We start from the raw sequence: 22,470 nt of genomic DNA, 5'->3' as shown, positions 1-22,470 counted from the left end.
TCTGAAGAATATATCCTACCAAATTAGAACAATTTTGAGGCAGATCAAATTACTAAAAGCTCTATAGATCATTCTGTCAGTATTTTTTTTAGATAGAAAAGATTCACATAGAAATTAGCAATTTTATCTATTGTAAAACTTTTTTTTTTTTTTCCATAGGGCATTAAGATTTAATTTGCAATAACAGTCCAGCAAATACCAAGTAACTCAACTGGAAGTAACAGGGTGAGTCATAGTGCCCCAAATCTCAAGGTCAATCAATAAATGACCAAGGTAGAAGCTGTTCCTACAACACTGCTTGAACATTAGGTACAGCTGCCCACTCTATGATGACTCTATGCACAGGGTACAATAAGCTCTGGAAGGAATGTATATCACAGGTGAGGAGGAATGATATGGCACCCTTAATAAAAATATTTCCATCAAACCAGAACAGCAACCCTGTAGTATATCTATCATCAACAAGTATATATAGCACTTGCTAGAGCTAGAGAGCTCCAAAATTCCTCTCTGTGCACTAAGGCAAAAGAAAAAAAGCGGTAAGCGATCTGCGTTACAGCAGGCCAGGGCACCATGACAAAGCAACATCAGCAGCTGTGGCAGTACAAAGTCTGCAGTAGCAGAACACATAAGCATGCAGATAAGCTCAACAAATGATCCATCAATCGGCTCAACATCATCACAGTGAAAGTAACATCAAGGTTAACAATATTTCTTAAATACACAGAATAAATTAAGTCTCAAGTCTAACCAAGAGAGAGACAGAGTTGACAGGAACATAAAAATTCTGCTTAGGTAATTAAGGATATAGAACAGTTGTCATACACTGTATTACTATTGTAACAAAACAAAAAGGTCACCATAAAGAAGTTCATAGCACTACAATTACACTGTAGGCAAAATATTAAATAAACTTACTTTGTTAGAGAAAATAGACCATTAAATTAATTTCAGCTTTAGTCTCTGAATAACAACAGGATGACTCACACTTAAAAATATCAGTCAACTAAAGAGCTATAGACAGTCCAACATTTTGAACAGGTACATTATAATCAAGGATAGTAGAATGGCTTCATATGAAGAATGCTTTTCCTATTAGAAAACTCAATTTTTCAGTTACTCCAATTTTAGCACCTGGATTCAATTTTCCATGCTGAGTATCTGAATTACATTTCCCAGGGAACATTTTCATCTTTACATTTCAGAAACACTTGTTTCTGAATATACGTTTTATTATGCCTAAAAAATTATTATGCCCTCCTCTTTGAGAGTAACCATTTACATCCCTATAAAAAATCCACTCTCAAGCTGACTTAAATTGCATTTATTAATATTTAGATTCCCTGTCCCCATCTTCCATGCTCTAAACACAACTGTCTCAAATGTCTGGGTTCTAAAAAAGTATCTTCCACTTTCTGACTTTACTGGGGCATAAGATTCATAGAAAGATGTGTACCGCCTATGTCTATTGTGAGGGGGAAGACTAATCATAAATAATGACAAAAACCTTAATTATGTTCTTAACATTTCTTTCCTATAACACGTATGTGGATATTTAAAGTTGTATACTCTACTGAATGTGCGATAATCCTGGATTTTCCAAGGGCTCAAATTTAAAGCTTGTTCAGTACAGTATCTATAGCCATCCCTGCCCCTGACCCCAGCATAATGTTTAATATTATTATAAGAAAAGAAAAAAAAAAATCTTTGGACTTACTCGGAAGTAGTCACTGCAGGCTGCCAGGACTGCTTTATGTGCATGGAATTTCTGCTCTTCAGCAATAAGAGTGATATCGCAAAGTATACCATCGCTTCTTTGTTGGTTCAGGGCTGCCAGGACAGCATCGTTATGAGAGCTGGACTGACAAAGCCTCTGACCTGTCAGCATTTCCTGAACGCTGAGAGGGAAAAGGGGAAAGATTTTGTCAAAAAAGTGTAGGAAACAAATAGATTGCGCCAGAAATATAGAGGAACTTTTTCTAAGACAAGATTGTTTGATAATTCTTGGAAAGAAAAAAATAAGTCATGAACCCTGTCAGGCAAAAATTTTTATATGGTATAGACATCACAAGAAAAGCTCAGTATAACAAAGTTATACTCTAATTTAGAAACTTCAATTGTTCCAATTTTCATTGGCCGCACTGGAAATCAGCTGGACTCACAGGATTAATTCAGAATCATTTTAGAATTAAGTGAGAAGAATAAAGGGCCTAAGTCAAGGGAGCAACAAGAAAACTTTAAGTAGCGCAAACTGATACATTAGTGGAAAGGAGCACGTATCTATGTAACTAGTCCTACTAACAAGAATGAAGACTCATGGTGTCGGGTGGCCTGTTTAAGTCTGATACTGCATTACTGAATGTTTTCCGAACATTTCAGGTCATTCACATTTATGAAGTGTTGTGGGGGTTTTTTGTTTGTATGTTTTTGTTGTTGTTTTGAGGGGGGACGGGAAGATGCCGAGGCCTTCTACCACCTCAGAAAATCTTCTTGTATGAATACAAGATTTCCATGTCATCCAGACCAGGACTGTCTGACTGAGGAACTAGAATGATACAATGTCCCAGTAATATTAATACCAGGCAGATCTCTGAGCTCACAGATCAGCCCATGAGTGTTAACTACTCTGTAAAACTACCAGCGTACCAGACTAGTGTAAGGTTCTACAGAAAAGCAACTAGGTAAATAAATGCTGCTGAGTGTTCTGCCTGAAAGTGCTCCCAGAAACTAATTAAATTATAAATATCAAGTTCTCTGATGAGACAATGGGCAATACAAATAAATGAGATAGGCTAGACTCTACAAGAAGGAAACAGACAGAACGGGAGGTTCTGGAAGGGAGGAAGATGAGTCTGGAAAGAATGCTTTGAAGCCACTTCAAAGAACTGGAGGAATAATATATGTCCTGAATAGTGGAACACTACACACACCAAAAATGATCACCGGCCACCAATTCAGACGCATGAATGTAAAATGCCAGTTGCTTCCACAATCAAAAATTCCAAGTATAGACAAAGGCATGAAAAAAATAACATATGAAGAGACTGTGGGTCCCAAATCAATCCCAGGCATGCTTCTCTTTGCTAGAGATAAGTGGCAACAAGAAAGTAATGTTTTGCAAATTATAACATGGATATGTATTTAATAATGTGAATTCTTACCTAATGAACAAAAAAGTAGTTTCACTTTTCTACTCTCTGTTAACTGATGTTTTGGTAAATATAATCCTAAGCGTGAATGACTTCCTACATGCTACCAAGCACTATACCTGAGGCACCTCTCAGATGGCATCTTTCAGTTTTGCTCTTCTGAATATCAAAGCTTATAGTCCTGTAGGGAAAGCAGCAAGCATTCCAGCTAGAAAGAGAGAAAGGAGAGGAACATTAAAATTCAAAGCATACACAGCCTGAGCCTTAAAGATCAATACTTTCAGGATGTGTAACTCAAGAGCAACTCTCTTCAATTCTTCTATTGCAGAAAGACATAGCATATAGATCAGGTGCATGTGAAATTTTATTGGCTAGATTGAGTACAGTCTGAAAGTGGCCTTTCTTCTAGTCTTTTTCTAGAAATGCACACTCTACCATCTGAAATTCCTGCATCTACTGCCCTTGAGGCATGTCTCCTTTCTGCAAATTCAGGAACGCATACTATTTCAAAAAAAGTGGAAGAGTTGTGAGGAGGGAAATATCTTCTCAAAAATTCCTCAACTTGAAGAGTAGGCCAGAAGCATCTATTGGTGTTTGCTTACTTCCCTAAATAACACACAGCTATAAAAATTTTACATCTCTCACAATGTAATCTCACAGGCCTGTCTAGGGTCTAAAAGGTTTGCCATATATCTAAACTTATGCTTTGGCTATATTAATTTTTCCCAAAGATACAATTTGGTGAGGGAAAGGGGATAGATTTACCGTATACTCCAAAAGGCAGATCCCACTTCCCCCAAAGCAACATTTTTGATTGACTAATCAGTGCTATGGGCAAGTACCATTGTCAGCCTGGATATAAACAAATGTTCTGGCAAATACAAACAGCACAGTATATACAAGCAGTATGATCAGATTTATAAACCATAGCTTTTTTTTAAAAGGCAAAATATTAAAATGACCAGATAAATTAACCTGTGCTGCTTAATGACTACTGAAAGTTGCTTCTGTAACAAAAAGGATAAAGGGTATTTTATCAGATAATTATTCTCCAAAGTTGGCAAAACATTACAGATCTCACACTGATCTCCCAGCACCTGAATAAGGTGACAGAACTTTCCCATCTCTGCTGGTTGCCAGTGTGCCCCAGTAAAAGCAGTCATCTTTAATACAAGGGCTTTCCAATTAAAATGATGCCCTATTCCAGGTGCTATCAGAGGCTTCCACTGAGATCAATACTGAAACACCACAAATACCCTTTTGTGGTGCTACTAATTAAACAAACAGAAGTACAAATAATCCAGTACTTTGCTTACATTAATGTGTTCTTAAATTTTCCCCTTAATCTTACACTGACGGCAGGTTTTGCTTTGACAGCCACTACACTAATTTCAGGGAGACTCTGCAATGGATACGTAAAGGCAGAATCATGTAATTCCCCAGAAAACAAACAAAAAAGCAACCTGCAAGAAAGAACTATTAATCCCTTTCCTATTCTCCTGAATTACACTTCTTCATTCCACAGACAAAACTACACTTCCTACTTGCCAGAGAGGCACAGTGACATCTACCTTTCTGCAAAGTGCTGTCACCTGCACCACAGCTGTAGAAGGACCAAGTAGAACCATCCAAGAGATCTGAATTTTGGAGGCTGATAACTTTGTTTAGCTGGATTGTCTTGAATAAAATATAAGGAACACTCTTGAGACTTCCTTGTAGATTTCAAGTCCTTATTACAAACCACAGAAAGAGAAACAGCCACTCAGTTCAGATACAACCGTGTGCTTAGCTAGGTGAAATGTAGTTTTCCTCCATCTCATTGTCAAAAACAGCAACTTCTAAAACTTCAGCCTGGGACAGGCACCTGGCATAGAAAACTACATCCTGAACAGCTGAAGTGTCCAAAGAAATAAGTTATTGAAAACAGGGTGGTATGGCAAGTTATTAACTGGTTTAACAGCCAGCCAAGCCAACACGTGACATTTCAACTTCACATATCAGATACAAAGGAAAAAAAAAATTAATACATTAATCAAAAGAAAGGTATGATACTGTGGCTGCTTATTTAAACAATATGTGGATCATTTAAGTAACCGTGTGACGATGAAGTATTACAATTCAGCAAAATTTCAAGAATGGAAATGTTTTCATGTTTTCCTCCCCTTTCCCAAAGGACTATAATGCTGAGCAAGGGGGTGAGGTCATTGAGAACTCATGCCGATGCTTCAGCTGGTTGCTCAGCAAATTGTTATGCAGTGCTTCCCAACACCAGTTTCAGAACATTTCACTCTCGCCATCAACTCAGCTTCTAGTTATATTAAGACAATTCATTTTATCCTTCAAGAGACAGAAAACCACAGCATATTAAGTTAGTGGTCTAGGTGCTGGCAACTAACAAAGAAAACACATTTCCTGATCAATGTACCTGCTATTGTATACACCCATATGAGACCTATGCAACATTTCAGTGGCTGAAACAGGCTTCTAAATTCAACCTTTGCATTCATCAGTACCAAAAGGAGAGACCCAACAGTTAACTTGACTAGTATACGCTAGGTCCTTAGGTGACCTAAATCCTATGCCAGAACTGCTAATACAGAACTAGTATCTATAGCTACTACACCACTACAACATAAATGCCAGCAGTACCCATACTGGCACAAAGAATTCTAGAGGAAAAATTCCTTACTCCACCAGAATTATGAATATGGGCATCCAAGTCAAAGGTTTGAACTCTGCTACTTTGGAGACAGAGGTGCCATTAGTAACTCACCTCTGACGTGCAGAATTCCTTGTATCACAAACTAACACTTACAAAGAGAAAACAGAAATATACTTAAGGAGTTGCCTCAGCATTCAGCTAAAACAAATGAGAACTTTTACAATAATCAAGTCTATGCAGATATACTTATCAGACATTCTTATGAAATATATAATACATAATATATAAATTATATCATATGTAAAAAAGACATATACAAAACACCTGCATAAAGAACATAGCTTAATGGTTTTTTAGCCACTCTAAGTCTAAAACAATCCACATTGTTTTCACATCTGAACAAAGTTACTTTTTTGTCTGGCTCATGTCCAGCTTTTCATTCACCAGTACCCCTAAGTCCTTCTCAGCAGGGCTGGTCTCAACCCCTTCAAGAGAGGCAAGGAGAATCTCCATCCCCTACTGGATATGGTGGGGAATATTGTCTCCAAGGACGAGGGCAAGGCTGAGGTACTTAATGCCTTCTTTGCCTCAGTCTTTAATAGCCAGTCCAGGTATCCACAGGGTATTCAGCCTCCTGAGCTGGAAGACGGGGATGGAGAGCACAATGTACTCATAATCCAGGAGGAAGCAGTCAAGGACATGCTAAACCACCTGGACACCCACAAGTCTATGGGGCCTGATGGGATCCACCCGGAGTACTGAGAGAGCTGGCGGAGGAGCTTGCCAAGCCACTCTCCATCATTTATCAGCAGTCCTGGTTAACAGGGGAGGTCCCAGAAGACTGGAGGCTTGCCAATGTGACGCCCGTCTACAAGAAAGGCCGGAAGGAGGATCCTGGGAACTACAGGCCTGTTAGCCTGACCTCTGTACCGGGGAAGATTATGGAGCGGTTGGTCTTGAGAGTGCTCACAGGGCACCTGCAGGACAACCAAGGGATCAGGCCCAGCCAGCATGGGTTCATGAAAGGCAGGTCCTGCTTGACCAAACTGATCTCCTTCTATGACCAGGTGACCCGCCTAGTGGATGAGGGAAAGACTGTGGACGTTGTCTACCTGGACTTTAGTAAAGCCTTTGACAGCGTCTCCCACAGCATTCTCCTGGAGAAACTGGCGGCTCATGGCTTAGACAGGTTTACTCTTCGCTGGGTGAGGAACTGGCTGGATGGCCGAGCCCAGAGAGTTGTGGTGAACGGCGTTAAATCCGGCTGGCGGCCGGTCACAAGCGGTGTTCCCCAGGGCTGGGTTCTGGGGCCGGTCTTGTTCAATATCTTTATTGATGATCTGGATGAGGGAATCGAGTGCTCCCTCAGTAAGTTTGCAGATGACACCAAGTTGGGCGGGAGTGTTGATCTGCTGGAGGGTAGGAGGGCTCTGCAGAGGGATCTGGACAGGCTGGATCGATGGGCAGAGGCCAACTGTATGAGGTTTAATAAGGCCAAGTGCAGGGTCCTGCACTTTGGCCACAACAACCCCATGCAACGCCACAGGCTTGGGGAGGAGTGGCTAGAGAGCAGCCCGGCGGAAAGAGACCTGGGGGTGCTGGTTGACAGCTGGCTGAACATGAGCCGGCAGTGTGCCCAGGTGGCCAAGAAGGCCAACAGCGTCCTGGCCTGTATCAGGAATAGTGTGGCCAGCAGGAGTAGGGAAGTGATCGTGACCCTGTACTCGGCCCTGGTGAGGCCGCACCTTGAATCCTGTATTCAGTTTTGGGCCCCTCACTACAAGAAGGGCATTGAGGTGCTGGAGCATGTCCAGAGAAGAGCAACGAAGCTGGTGAGGGGTCTGGTCTTATGAGGAGCGGCTGAGGGAACTGGGGTTGTTTAGTCTGAAGAAGAGGAGGCTGAGGAGAGACCTTATCGCTCTCTACAACTACCTGAAAGGGGGTTGTGGCGATGAGGGTGTTGGTCTCTTCTCCCAAGTAACTAGCGATAGGACAAGAGGAAATGGCCTCAAGTTGCGCCAGGGGAGGTTTAGATTGGATATTAGGAAAAATTTCTTCACTGAGAGAGTGGTCAGGCATTGGAACTGGCTGCCCAGGGAGGTGGTGGAGTCACCATCTCTGGAAGTGTTCAAAAAACGTGTGGATGTGGCGCTTCAGGACATGGTTTAGGGGACATGGTGGCACTGGATTAATGGTCGGACTTGATGATCTTGAAGGTCCTTTCCAACCTAGCAATTCTGTGATTCAACCCCCAGCCTGTACTGATACCGGGGGTTGCCCTGACGCAGGTGCAGGACCCTGCACTTGGCCTTGTTGAACCTCACGAGGTTCACATGGTCCCATGCCTCCATCATTTTCAAGGGGGATTTTATCAAGGTTTGCAAAAGATGCCTAGGATACACTGCCTCATTTTTTCCCCATCGTTGGACTTCATTTTCATGCCACTCTGCAATCAGATCCAGAGGCACCTCAAAACATAAGCCTAAATGGGCCCTTGAGAGCACACAGGCTACTAAGGACTTTCTCTCAATTTCTGTCCCTCTCATGATCCAGAGACTACACTACCAGAAATACAGCTCAGTAAACTGTTAAGCTTCTCGATCAAATCACCCTGAATTTCAGCAGGCCACCCTCCTTTCTACTCATCACAGCGCTGTAGAAACAAGTATTCTTGTAACGATAAACTCCCGTGAAACCAGTGGAGCCCAATTCACATTTTTATAAACATGAGTAGGAAACTTTAATCTATTTTTCTTCCTCATTTTCTCCAACCTGCCAGTTTTTTAAATCAAGAAATGTCCAACAGTCCTGATATTGCTGGCTGCAGCTAGGAAATCCTACACCAGCCAGAGACTGGTAGGGAAGAAATTCAAGCTTTCTCTGACCTTTTCAAGGGGTCCAAACTCTCCATCCCACAAAAAAAGCCCCAAGCAGCAGTGAAAGCAAACAGAAGTGTCCACTCCTGGAGGGACTTTCTAAAATAGCTACGGCATATGCTTCAAAGAATTAACAAAACATCCAGAGAGTCCCATCCTGATTTCAATGTTTTGCCCAAATTGATCTTTCCTAAATTTTGCGAAACATCCTTTTTCCTCCAAGCGCAGCATGCCTTACTTTCTATTTTTAAATCTACATCACATATACGAGAATACTATAACTGTGTGTAAATCATTTAATCAATACTACACTGATTTTGCTTAGCAATATAGAATTATTTAATGCAGCTCAAAATTTTTAATAATTGGAAATTCTGGTGTATTCATTTATTCTTTAGAAAAAAAGAAAAAAGAAAAAAGAAAAAAAGAAAAAAAAAGAAAAAAAAAAAAAGAGGCACTTCCACATCTTGCATGGATGTGCTGTGCCAGGACAGTTCCAAAATCCTTTGTACCAAGAGCTTTTTTCTGTTTCAGATAGCTGGATCCACCATCTTTATGTAAACTTTCATTGGTACATAAGGAAACTCTTTGTGTTAGAATGTTTAAGACACACTATTGTCTTTCTATTTAACTACTTAAACTAATCTTTTAAACTGATTTAATTACTTAATAAATTTAAGGATAAGACTTTTGGTTTAAATGGAAGACTTTAATTTCACCTAAATCTTTCTGTTCTAGTGAAATACTCTATTATGATGGAGATTAACAGGAAAAACATAGGCCAAACAGAAAACACTCACTAGATGCTAAATTTGCCATAACACATTTTTTGCATGTTATTTCTTTGAGATATTCACTGCATGCAAGTTTACAATGAAGATCACTAACCACTGATCCTGTTATATTTTACAACTAACTTTTATTTTCTTATTGCTTCACGAGTTTGCTCACATACTAGAAAAGTGCAAAAATTTAAAATTTGCAAACAAAAAACCTAGTAATGATCCAGTTAGTTCTGAAAGAATATAACAATAATGTGGTGGGGAATGGGGGGAAATCAGTAGTTTTCCAATGGGATTTCAAGGATAAGCAATTCAAAAAGAAAACACACTGTCCATGCAAATGATTATGTCCAACTAATATATCAAAACAGTGTTTGTTCTGTGGCAGCCTCATGAAATGTCAGTCTTTCTATACATTTTTTTGTCTTAGTCTTATGATGCAGCAGAGTAAAAAGTAGGGTTTTTACTCTCGGGAAATCTTGGAGCAGTGTGCCACTCTGCTGCATCCATCACAGACTGTTAGGCTATGCTTCTTCTCTAATCTAAATTAGCAGTGTAGTTCAAGAATTACTTGCACAAAGATTATTTAAAAAGTAGTATTTAAACAAGCAGTATTTCTTCCTTTAATTTAGTTGATTATAATATTGTTTTGGAAATACTAAACAAAGCAGTTTATTTTCATAAAGTATTTACTGGCAGAATGCATGTGTCCTTTTTCAGTAAGGCCTCTCATTCATTTAAATTAATTTAATCCTGAGGAACCAATACCACGTTCAAGGTTTACACAGAACGCATCTAAGGCATTGAGAGTATTTCAGTTACACTTTTTCCTCATAATTTTGGGGTTTTTTTCCTTGCATCATTTAGAAATGAATTGCAGGAAAGAAAGTATTTCTGATTACTTCTTGAAACTACATGCCAACAGAATATGGATTACATTAAGAGGGAGGGAGTTGGAAATCAAAACACTCACATTTAGTCTAGTTTACTACTGAAAAGAAATTGAATGCCACAAAATTCATTATTCGTCTCCCCAAGTAATAAGCTTTTTTCTCCAGCTCACATAACTCCCTCTGTAAAACTAGATATGTGACAGTCCAGATCATCACAGAACTAATTCTGTGCATAAACAGGCTCTGTATTTTAGATTTGGTGCCTAGGAAACATTTTTCCCCTCTAATCATCCTTGCTTTGTCTTGCAAACTAGTAAAAATATTTATTCATAATGGAAACTACAGTCTATTAATAATACCTGAAAACATGCGGCTTTTCTACATAATTCAAGCTTATATAAAATAAATATCACTTTGGCAGTTTCATCAATAATTTTCATATGTGTTTTATGTAAATAAGAACTGAGTTACAATCAACCTCAATGTGAACTCACAGAATACGGCATCAGCATTATTTTTATTAATAAGTCAGAACCGAAGTGATTTGAAAATCCTGATTTTAAATGTTTTCCTATTACAAAAATAAAATAGCATTTGACAAGAAATGAGTTCTCTCTCCTTTATTAAGGCAATTGCATCTTAGGCAGCAGATACTAAATTATCCGCCTTCTCACAAGATGCTCACTCCTCTCCCATCCCCTGAGCCCCAGCCTGGGTTTAGGGGAAAGCAAGGGTCTGTTGCCTATCTAGAAGTCAGAAAACTCCATTTCAGTGGAGCTGTACAGATTACTTAAATCAGTGGTCATTGGCTTTAGCAGTTTACAGGGGAGGATCCTCTTCCACTTCGGCTGGGCTGCTCTTTCCATCCATCTGCTGCCCTGTGGGCTGCCTCCACAGTTCTAGGTAACACACTGTGCTGCTGTGAGACCCTGCCCTTCCCAGAAATTTGACAAGACTGAAAAACTGTAACGTGAGAAAAATCGAAGTGAAACACAGGCAGCTACCACTTCACAGAGTTCTGCTTAATACAATATTCAAGAGATACTGAAAGATGCTTTTGCAGACAGAAGAGATCCTCACGGCCAGTATCAGAACACCTTTAAAAGACAAGTCAGAAAATTACACAGCAACTAATGCCTTCCCCCCACACACAAAGAAAAGGGTACAACTGTGAATAGCTGCAACACAAAATTTGAGCCAAATATTTTTCAGACAGCCCACTGAGACCCACACAGCTATCATACAAAATCTTCACTGCAATCAGATGCAACATCCTCGCTCCTTTGTTGATCCCGATTTGGAGTGAGGTAGGACAGCAGGCTGCAGAGAACCCTTAGGGATGTCTTCAAGTGGAATGCAGCAGCTACCACTTCACTCCTCACAACTGCCTCTGCTGCTTCAGACCCACTCACAGAGTGACAGAAAGACTGGCTTGCCTTTCTGGGAAGATCTGTGTTCTTTATCTCCTAATACAGGATGTGGCAAGAAAGTCTAGGAACTGTGGAGTCCTTTACACAAGTACCATTTAAGGCTTTCACCCAGTTCATCATAAATAAGGTTGCTGGTCTTCTATTTACTACTAAACTTCACAGAATGGGACTACATTAGTTAAGTATTACTCTGCCTATAAACTCTAGTGTGTGTAAAGCCCTCTAATTTCTCCTTTAATTTGCTACTTTGAATTGGGAAAGCCACTCATTTATCTATTTCCACATTACCTAGAAGAATACTGCCTATCAAAATTCTATTTTAAATAATCAATTTAACACTCATTCCAAACAGCTAACCAAACTCTGAGGATTTAAGTAAAGATTTTCATCTCATTTCACATATGCAGCTTTTAGTTATCTTCCTAAACAGAGGTTGTCTCACTTGTCAGTAAACATTAAAATCTATAGATTTATAAAACTTCTCAATAAATATGATTTTTTTTAATATGACTACAAACAATATATCTTTCTGGTTAATAATATTTTATTTAGAGATGTATATATTAATATTCTTAATTCTGACTCGTAAATTATGGTAGAAAATGGTGAATCAACATTACTTTCATTAAATTTGCAGCATGCCAAACTATATTAGGTAGAAAGTTGCAGAAATTCACATACACAAAAATTAGTTAACAAGACTAGAAATTATATACTCAATATATAAAGAATTCAAAGGAGATTTTGCATTTTCAAGTAGTTATCTTCAATTAGTATCTTCCTTCAAGTCACTCCTTTTCAAAATGTGTATTTTAATTACTGAAAAACAATTTCACTTAAAATAACACTTCTTTACTTTAAGTTAAGAGAAATAATAACATACACCAGATATGAAATGAACCAAAGGGATCATAAGCATCATATTACTGTTTCCTGCAGAACAGCAAAATTTTGAACCAACTAGGTATGTCATGAAGATAAAGCATTTGGACTATGTAAAACACTCTTTTCCCTTTGACAACTTCAAATATCTGTTTAAATTTGGTCTTTAAATAAAAAGAAAATGCAACATTTAAAAACTATCAGAAGTACATTACATCCATTTCCTTCCAGAATGACTTCATAGCATGTCCTGAAGGAGGCTGTCATGGATGCAGAATAAGACCATTACAATTTACCCATGGCAATTTTCTGTCCTAGTTTAGACCCTTATTCATAGGAGCTTCTGGTTTTGTCTTTAAAGTACTCTGGTTTCAGTAAGTCAGAATAAATCATCCTTTCAAGCGGCACTCCACCTTCCCTCAGAATAGGAGTGTCTTCAGAAAGAAGACTATATGATCTTACTATTCACAAAAAATAAAGGACAGCATTACCATCTATTTTTTGTCAGAGCTCTGCCAAATTAATTTATCAAAAGGGAAACACTTGGAAACAGCTAAAAAAAAAAAGTTTGATTGCAAACTTGCTCTTCTGACTGTATTAACACACTTCTCCCACTTGCCTGGGAGACACTACTTTTTCCCTTTTTCTTTAAGATCTTTGAGAACTGAAAGATTTTTCTCATTCCATACAAAAATGTTCAAGAACATCACAACTGTGAGAAAAACTGCCACTGGCCGATGTTGTCAGTGAAACCATAACTCAGCTCAACTGCAAGCTACTCATCTAATTTAGTGCCTCAATATAGTGACTTTCAAGAGAATGCATTCATAGTACTGAAAAAAAAAAAAATAACGAAAATTACAATACCAAGGGAGTAAAAAATTGAAAACCTGTACTTGTTTGGAAAATTGGCTTTAGTCAAAACAATGCAAGAAAACATTCAGCAAAATCAATAATAAATACACAGTAAGAAAAATCAAACTGTTACACTCTTCTGATTAGTTACAAACTATTTTCTTGTGAGACTGGAAAGGTCATTGCTATCTTCAGGCCATCAGCTACAGTCAATTAGAATCATGAAGCTTATTGTTTATCACTACCAAATTACCATTTGACTTCACAAATCATTAAGATCTTAAAACACAGAAATATAAAATGAAACCACGGGGTAAAGGATATACAAGCAGAACCACATCTTTATGTCTTTATACCCTCTTTATGGCTTTATATCTTTTCTATATCTGAATATATCAGTATTCAGAACATTTTTTTTCTGAAGAGGCATCCAGGTAAAAAATGTGCCAGGTTTATGGTCGTCTCTGTAACTTAAGGCATATTTTACCTACGCTACCACTTAAGAAGTTGTTGCATTCTATTGATATAAACATATGCAATCACATAACACAGTAGCATATCTATCCACGAAAGGAAAAAAGTTTGCAGTTCTAACTGGAAACCACACATTTGGAGTTTTATGACTTTCAAGAACCCATTTGCTTCCAGGATGTGTGTGTACTGTTTAACATCTTTCTTTTGAAAATAGATCAGTTTTCTATAACTGTAATAACATACCACTGTGAACTACCAGATTTGCTTTTCAGAGCCACTCACTGTTGCTATCATTTAAGCTATGATACTAATTACTTACCTGGCAAAAGGAGAAGGACATTCCTTACACCTGACCCAAGTGTCATTGTTAGTTGAGAGAACATTATTACAACTTATTTTCTCATCTTTCTGAAACTTGGACAGCAAATATGCAAAGCACTCTCGAAGTGAAGCATCTAAACATACAATGAGTCCACAGCCATTTATAAAGGGACAAGGTGAAAGCTCTTCAGCATTTTAGTTTTAAAGGCATGCTGCTGCTGGCATGAACCTAACTCTTCAGTTACTTTGCCAAAGTATGCTTTCAAGATTTTTCCTGTAGAGCTCAACAAAAGAAAAGACAAGACAGGGTGACTTAAGTAGCTTGTAACTGAACTTTCATTTGGAAATCCGTTTGCATTTTCATTGGATAAAAAACAACAACAACAAAAAAACCCTGTTCTTTAAACCCAAGCATTTTTCTTCTAGGAAATTTGACATCTTTGCTGTAAAACATGGAAGGGTTCTTTAAATAAGGTCAGAAACTTTATAGTGGAGAGCAACAGAAATTTAACTAGAGCGATCATAATTATTTCTCCTGATAAGAAAGAACAGGACAGGGAGGTGATTTGAGACAGCCAGCATGGCTTCACCAAGGGCAAGTCCTGCCTGACCAACTTAGTTGCCTTCTATGATGGAGTGACTACATCAATGAACAAAGGAAGAGCTACAGATGTTGTCTACCTGGACTTCTGTAAGGCCTTTGACATGGTCGCCCACAACGTCCTTCTTTCTAAATTGGAAAAATATGGATTTGATGGGTGGACTGTTTGGTGGATGAGGAATTTGTTAGATGGTCACGTCCAGAGGGTAGTGGTCAACGGATCTGTGACAAGTGGTGTCCCTCAGGGGACCGTACTGGGACCAGTACTGTTTAATATCTTCATCAGTGACATAGACACTGGGATCGAGCACACCCTCAGCGAGTTTGCAGATGACACCAAGCTGAGTGGTGCGGCTGACACGCCTGAGGGACGGGTTGCCATCCTGGGGGACCTGGACAAGCTCAAGGAATGGGCCCATGTGAACCTCATGAGGTTCAACAACGCCAAGTGCAGGGTCCTGCACCTGGGTCAGGGCAACCCCCTGTATCAGTACAGACTGGGGGATGAAGGGATTGAGAACAGCCCTGCCCAGAAGGACTTAGGGGTACTGCTGGATGAAAAGCTGGACATGAGACAACAATGTGCGTTCACAGACCAGAAGGCCAACTGTATCCAAAGAAGCGTGGCCAACAGGTCGAGGGAGGTGATTCTGCCCCTCTACTCTGCTCTGGTGAGACCCCACCTGGAGCATTGCGTCCAGCTCTGGAGCTCTGCAGGGGGCTTGGACTGGATGACCTTTAAAGGTCCCTTCCAGCCCAAACTATTCTATGATTCTATGATTCTGTAAGTCCAGAAACCCACACTGAAATGGCCACACAAGAGCAAAGTGTACTCTGAAATGCGCTCAACTTCATCAGGGCCTCACTCAGATAAGCCTTGGATTTTTAACTGTGAGAACCATCAAGGTGCTTTTATTGAACACAGCAGTCATTCCTTTCTAGGGTAGTAACAGTAAAAAACACATGGGTATATTTCTGAAACCACTTCAAATATGCATATGGAGTATTTACGCCATACAGGAATATACAGTACTGTAGGTAGTCTACAATCTTGGCAATAAATCTACCTGAACTTGCACATTTTATACCCGATTGAAACCAAAAGAATCACATTTGCTGCTTAAAACCACATAAAAATACTAAGAAAAGCATAAGTGATTGCTGGATAGTGGACAGCCTTGCATAACTGAGGTGACCAGGTGACCAGTTATGTGTCTACATACTACACCATCATGAGATCTATTAACTAATGGTGTTTCCAGTGAATGAGTATTTTTATCTTTCAATAAAAGCATGGAGCATTTATACATCTCTATGGGACCTACAATAGTCCTTCAACTTTCTTTTAAACATCCTGAATGCTATTTTGTGGAGAAAAAGTCTGTGAGTACCAGTAGCTAACTAAACATGCACCTTCTAAGAATGACCTTCAGCTGCCACAGGGTGGCAGAACTATACTTCAAGATCATCTATACCTCCAGGACAATGACCAGACTATTTCAAGTAGTCTTCTTCCCCCGCACAGCATAATTACAATAGCATAAAATACTTTGTGTGTTCTGTGGGTGCTCTCAACACCAGGAATGAGAAAAAAAAAAAGGCAAGCCTGTACGTAACAGCACAACTAACTGGCAGTTCTTGAAACACTGGAGTATTGCAACAGGTCAGTAACAGGCCTCCATGTTTCTATCTTGATAATTTATTCATGTCATACAGTAAATTATCACAGAAATCACTATCAATTTTACCTCATATTATTAACATGAAATTAGCATGAAATTTTTCATAGACATTAATAGGCCCAAGGAAACCCTAGATACTTCTTCGTTGGCAGTGTAGACAATTTCACTCACATGCATCCTCAGAAGGGAGAAAAAGTTTCATCAATATTAGCAGATTTAACAGTGCAAGTGCTGATTCCATTGCCCATATAGCCAGCTAGCCCACACCTAGTCTCTTGTGGCCTCCAAAATAACACGGCCTCATCCAAACAACTAACTGGGAAAAGTCACCAACTAACTCCCAAGCCCTGCCTGGAAATATTTTGGGAAAGCACTAGATGGCTGAGGTTAAGACCTAGCCAGACATTGTTGTAATGGTCTACTGAGAAGGATGTTTGAGTTTCAAGCTCTGGCCTGGAATGGGCCATGCAACGTTACTAGCACAAACAATGCTTTGAAATCCCGACACCAAACACAAGTGTTGTACAAGAGCATTTGAAGTTCTAGCAAACTTCTAACACAGAAACCATCTTAGGCAGTTTTATCAATGTGTTTTTCTCTCTTTATTATGTTTTGTCTTTCATAAATACATGGAAATGGGAGGCGAGGAGTGGAAGCCATGTGGACCAGTTATTAATGAATAATAATAAAAACCAATAAAAATGTCAAATATGTAATTGGAGACCCTTTGTTAATGTATACACTGTTAATTGAAAACGTGCTTTGTACAGAGTTAAAATTTCCAGTCAAGTCAAGGACAGAACAGGGAATTCAGAATCTTCCTTTATTGCAGAGCTTCTGGATTCTTAACTTTTTTTTTTTTTTTTGGACAGAAAATATAATCTGCCATTTAAATAGAATACTAAAGTACAGAATTCTGCTCTGGAGGAACAGGAGTTGTCTTCTAGCCTGTTGCGACATAACTGGCTTACAAAGTTTTCCTCCATTCTTCAATGTAAGAAAACAAAAGACATTTACAAATACCTTTCTGGGGAGAGAAGAGGTGTCCTGGTTTCAGCCAGGGTAGAGTTAATTTTCTTCATAGAAGCTAGCATGAGGCTATGTTTTGGATTTGGGATGAGAAAATGTTGATAAGGTGCTGATGTTTTGAGTTGTTGCTAAGTAGTCAAGGACAGTCCAGCTTCTCATGCTGGCCTGCAGCGAGCAGGCTGGGGGTGCACAGAAAGCTGGGAGGGGACACAGCTGGGACAGTTGACCCAGGCTGGCCAAAGAGATACTCCATACCATATAACGTCATGCTCAGTATATAAAACTGGGACAAAGAAGAAGGAAGGGGTGGAGGGACGTTCGGAGTTATGGCGTCTGTCTTCCCAAGAAACCATTACGTGTGCTGGAGCCCTGCTTCCCTGGAGATGGCTGAACACCTGCCTACCCATGGGGAGTGGTGAACAAATTCCTTGTTTCGCTTTGCTTGCGTGCACGGCTTTTGCTTTACTTATTAAACTGTCTTTATCTCAAACCATGAGTTTCCTCACTTTTACTCTTCCAATTCTCTCCCCCGTGCCACCGTGGGGGAGTGAGCGAGTGGCTGCATGGTGCGTAGTTGCTGGCTGGGGCTAAACCACAACAAGAGGGCGTCAAAAAATTTCTGGCAGCTTTAAGCAAATTGGGCAGAGAGTCATTCATCTTTATGATAAAACAGATTTGGATAAGGCCAAGAGGAAGACGAAGAGTAGGAAAGAAGATGGAAGAGGAAACAAAAAACAATAAGGAGCAACCTGGTGTTGAAGAATAGGTGAGACAGCTGCAGTTTTTTCTTGATTTTCCTCTTGTGCAAAGGGGGAGGGGAAACAGTGGAATAGTGCACAATACTAAAATCAGATGAGTATGTGGGAAAAATAAGGATAAAGGATGGATTTTTCTACAGCATGATCACAGGAAGAGAAGCCAGAGGTCAGCTGGGAATAATTCTAATTGCTGGTCAAGAAGGCTGAATGCTCCTTGGAGGAGGACTGCAGGTTGGGAAGGCACAGAGAAGAAAGACAAAGAGCCAAATGCAGGGAAGATCCTGGACTAAAACCTGCATGTGACACAAAACCATCAGATTTGGAATAAAGCAACCAAAAGAATGTCTGTTGAAGCCCATTCCATCTATATTTTAGAACAGAAAAAAAGATCACCAAGTTTCACATCTTTTTCATGGAGAAGTATCTGCAGAACATTTGCCTTCACTTTCTGCTGACTGTGCTGGATTATAATGAATAATATCTGACAGTTTACTCAGGCAGCAGAGCTCAGTGTTAATGGTTCCAATTATGATGCTGCTCCATGTAGTCAGTTTACCTTTTAAAAAGTGTTAAAAAGTTACATGCCCATAAAATTAAGAATGTTAGAAAAGGAAAGGAGCTAAGTGCTCCAATGCCCAAATTGAAGTTGCCTACGATCTTACTACAAGAAAAGGCATGGGTATTTCCAATTCCAACACTTCCTAACACATCAATGTTTGATTTAAAAAAAAAAAAGTGCAAAGTGAAATTCTCAAATGACTTATGTTTGTGTTAAAAATAAAGTCAATGAGGGGTGACAGTATTAGGAAGACACATACACACTCCCCTAGGGTCCTTTTTCCACACTTAGATTATATATAGAAACCTGGTTAATGTCATTCCAGCATAAACTCTTGTATTACAGCAATGCCTGTATTGCTGTGGAGCTGCAAGCTGCTTTAAGTATAAAAGGAATTTTCACAAGTAGCTTTTCATACTACTCACTTCTAATTAACTTACAAGTTTAAGTAGGGGTGACAAGACCTGAAGTTAGCTACAGCTTTGAAGTAGATCCATCTAATCTAGACCTTTTCCTTACAAAACTCAGAGTGATTAAAACCCTTCTATACTAAAAAGCCAGATTTGATTAAAACAGTAAAGAATTCTACTTTGAAAGAGAAAATCCAAACTAATTAGATGACCAGAATAAATAAGACTTACAGACAAATGTATTTCTGGCCATTGTTTGTGAGAAGCAGGGGGACAGAATGGAGAGGGCTGCCCATCTCCAAGTTTTGTTACACACTGCAATGAAGAAAGCCATAAGGATTAAAGTCCGCAGAGTCATCTCCACTTTTTGGGAATATCCTCTTTCAAGTCACATAGAGCCTGACAGGCATCTGCTCCCTGCTCCTCTCAGTCATCTCCTACAGTCTTGTCCCTTACACTGAAAGTTCACAGCTCCTTGCTGCATATTTTTTTTCCTGCCAAACCCATCTTCCATGTAGAAGTTCTCCTTCCAGGATGATCAGCTGTCCCAGGGAAGGGTTGACCACTTCTGTCACCTTCCATCTGCCCCACACACTAATTACATACCATCTGTTCTGTGATGGGAAGTTATTTAATTACCCTCCAACAATAAGTGGCAGAGTTTTCCTCCAAAAGTTTTTCTCCTCCACCTTGTAGTAAACTATCACAATTATTACTACTTACTATTACATTTTTGAAACACATTGTATTTCAGAAAAACATAATCTGACAAGACATACAAGACAGACTGACACTTGACTTTGTTTCTTTCTAGGAGAAAGAGACAGCTGTGAGATTTTGTAGAGGACTCTTCCAGTACGAGTTATATATACATGAACATACTGACACTGTTACAGTTAAACATGCAGCAGTAACTGTAAAGATAGTCCTGTATGTTGGAATTCTGTGCCTGTCTTTAAGAAGAAAATTGTAAGGCCTTGCCAGAGGGAAGACAAGATAGAATAGGTATATATGTCATCTGCAACACCGCTTGCTGCATAGCAGTTACTGTTTCACAAAATTGTCATCTGGGGCATAAAAAATTCTAGGCTTTAGAACTTGCACCACTACATCTGCAGCGGTAACTTCTTTTGGCCCCCTTTCTTTAGGGCTCTCAGCATATCTGAACTTTTTATTCCAAGCTTTCATTAAACCATCCAAAAGTTTCATTCAGAAGCACTGTAAGCACCATGGTTACAGATCAACAAAGCATTAAACCTATGTCATTCTGGAAGGACATTGGTTTCCCTAGTTACAACCCCTCACTTGCTATCCCCAAGAAGGATGGTTTCTTCCAGCCCTTCACCCTGTTTTACACTGCCTTCTGCAGACCAAAAAAAGCATCTATTGTTTAGAAAAAAACAAATAGAATTTCCATCACATACACTCTTTTATTACTGTAGGCCACTATTTCTTTCATTCACTGCCTGTAACATGTTTACATAGTCACTGCTACCTCTGTAACCTTAACTAGCTAAGCTAGAAAAGAACACAGATAAGTCTGATCTAGGATGGGGAAAATAGCATGGAAGAAGTCAAAGATTTTTTGCATCCCATAGCCAAAAATCTGCAGGAGCTTCTCTATATACACAGGGTTGTATGAAGTTGTGACTGGACAAAGGAAGAAAACCAATTTAACAAAGACAGAAAACTCATACCAATGGAACGAAAACTTGACTCAGGATGGATATCAAGAGACAGATTTACTAGGTGAACAAACTGTGGCCTTCTCCCTACTCCTTGTGAGTACAACCTGGTATGGCGCGTGAGCTTCTGAAGCATTAAGATGGGTGGGAATGGTATAGTTCCTACTCCTTGCCAGGGGAAGCTGTGGTTCACAGATCTATTGGGAACACAAAGGAAAGCATCAGGACACTTGACCTCTTATGTAGGAAAACAGCTGAAAGCCCTGCCCAAGTTCAAGGTAGAGTTAGTGCCTTCTTTTCCTCCAGGGCTTCATTTGTACAAGACAACTAGACTTCATACCAACATGTTTTATTGAAACCAGAGATCTCGTGTTTTCTCTTGTCCTCTGCTTGACATCCACACAATTTCTAACACAGATTTTATTTTGTGTTCCAGACCAGCTACCTAGAAAATGTTCTGATACTGACCACTGTCATTAATACCCAGTGTCAATCCAGCAAATAAAAATTCCTCTCAGAGCCGAAAAGATATACTAGAGAGGGACAGGAGGTCACAGGAAATATAGTCTAAAAAGACTAGTCTTGAGAATGCATATGATGCATTTTATAGTGTGAGTCATGTCTCTGGCAACATGCTTTAAGAAACTCTCTTTAAGATGATACCTTGTACTAAAGTAAAAGATCACTCTAAGCTCTATCAATTAGGCTACTAGAAAGACATTTGAGTTCTTGTTTGCAAACATCAAATGTCAATGTTTTCTACTCTTTTTCAGAGACAAACAGAGAATTAATACTTAAAATCCTTTGGGTATGTACAGATTTCAAGACAGACTGGATGGTTCAATGGGGTTTTTTTGTGAATTTATACAAATTTTACAAGTCAGACCTGACTAGCATTAGCTGTTCACAGAATCAGAATCACTAGGTTGGAAAGGACCTTCAAGATCATCAAGTCCAACCATTAATCCAGCGCCACCACGTCCCCTAAACCATGTCCTGAAGCGCCACATCCACACGTTTTTTGAACACTTCCAGAGATGGCGACTCCACCACCTCCCTGGGCAGCCTGTTCCAATGCCTGACCACTCTCTCAGTGAAGAAATGTTTCCTAATATCCAATCTAAACCTCCCCTGGCGCAACTTGAGGCCATTTCCTCTTGTCCTATCGCTAGTTACTTGGGAGAAGAGACCAACACTCTCGTCGCCACAACCCCCTTTCAGGTAGTTGTAGAGAGCGATAAGGTCTCCCCTCAGCCTCCTCTTCTCCAGACTAAACAACCCCAGTTCCCTCAGCCGCTCCTCATAAGACTTGTGCTCCAGACCCCTCACCAGCTTCGTTGCCCTTCTCTGGACATGCTCCAGCACCTCAATGCCCTTCTTGTAGTGAGGGGCCCAAAACTGAATACAGGATTCAAGGTGCGG

General features: G+C 39.6%; 1 protein-coding gene across 6 annotated transcripts in view; it reads right to left on the bottom strand.

Annotated features, from left to right (window-relative positions):
* KLHL32 (kelch like family member 32) overlaps positions 1-3,291 on the bottom strand; it is a gene marked incomplete at its 5' end in the record, with an annotated part of 95,598 nt that extends 92,307 nt beyond the window's left edge. For all 6 annotated transcript variants that reach the window (XM_081998446.1, XM_081998450.1, XM_081998449.1 and 3 more), the window contains 2 exons: positions 1,718-1,898; positions 3,269-3,291. In XM_081998446.1, coding sequence (XP_081854572.1) covers positions 1,718-1,898; positions 3,269-3,291 — 204 coding nt within the window. The remainder of the gene's footprint in view (positions 1-1,717; positions 1,899-3,268) is intronic.
* Positions 3,292-22,470: the final 19,179 nt, after the last annotated feature.

Source organism: Phaethon aethereus, assembly GCF_964289735.1.
Source record: "Phaethon aethereus genome assembly, chromosome: 3".
NCBI classification, from domain to species: domain Eukaryota; kingdom Metazoa; phylum Chordata; class Aves; order Phaethontiformes; family Phaethontidae; genus Phaethon; species Phaethon aethereus.
This window is presented reverse-complemented; position numbering and strand designations above follow the sequence as displayed.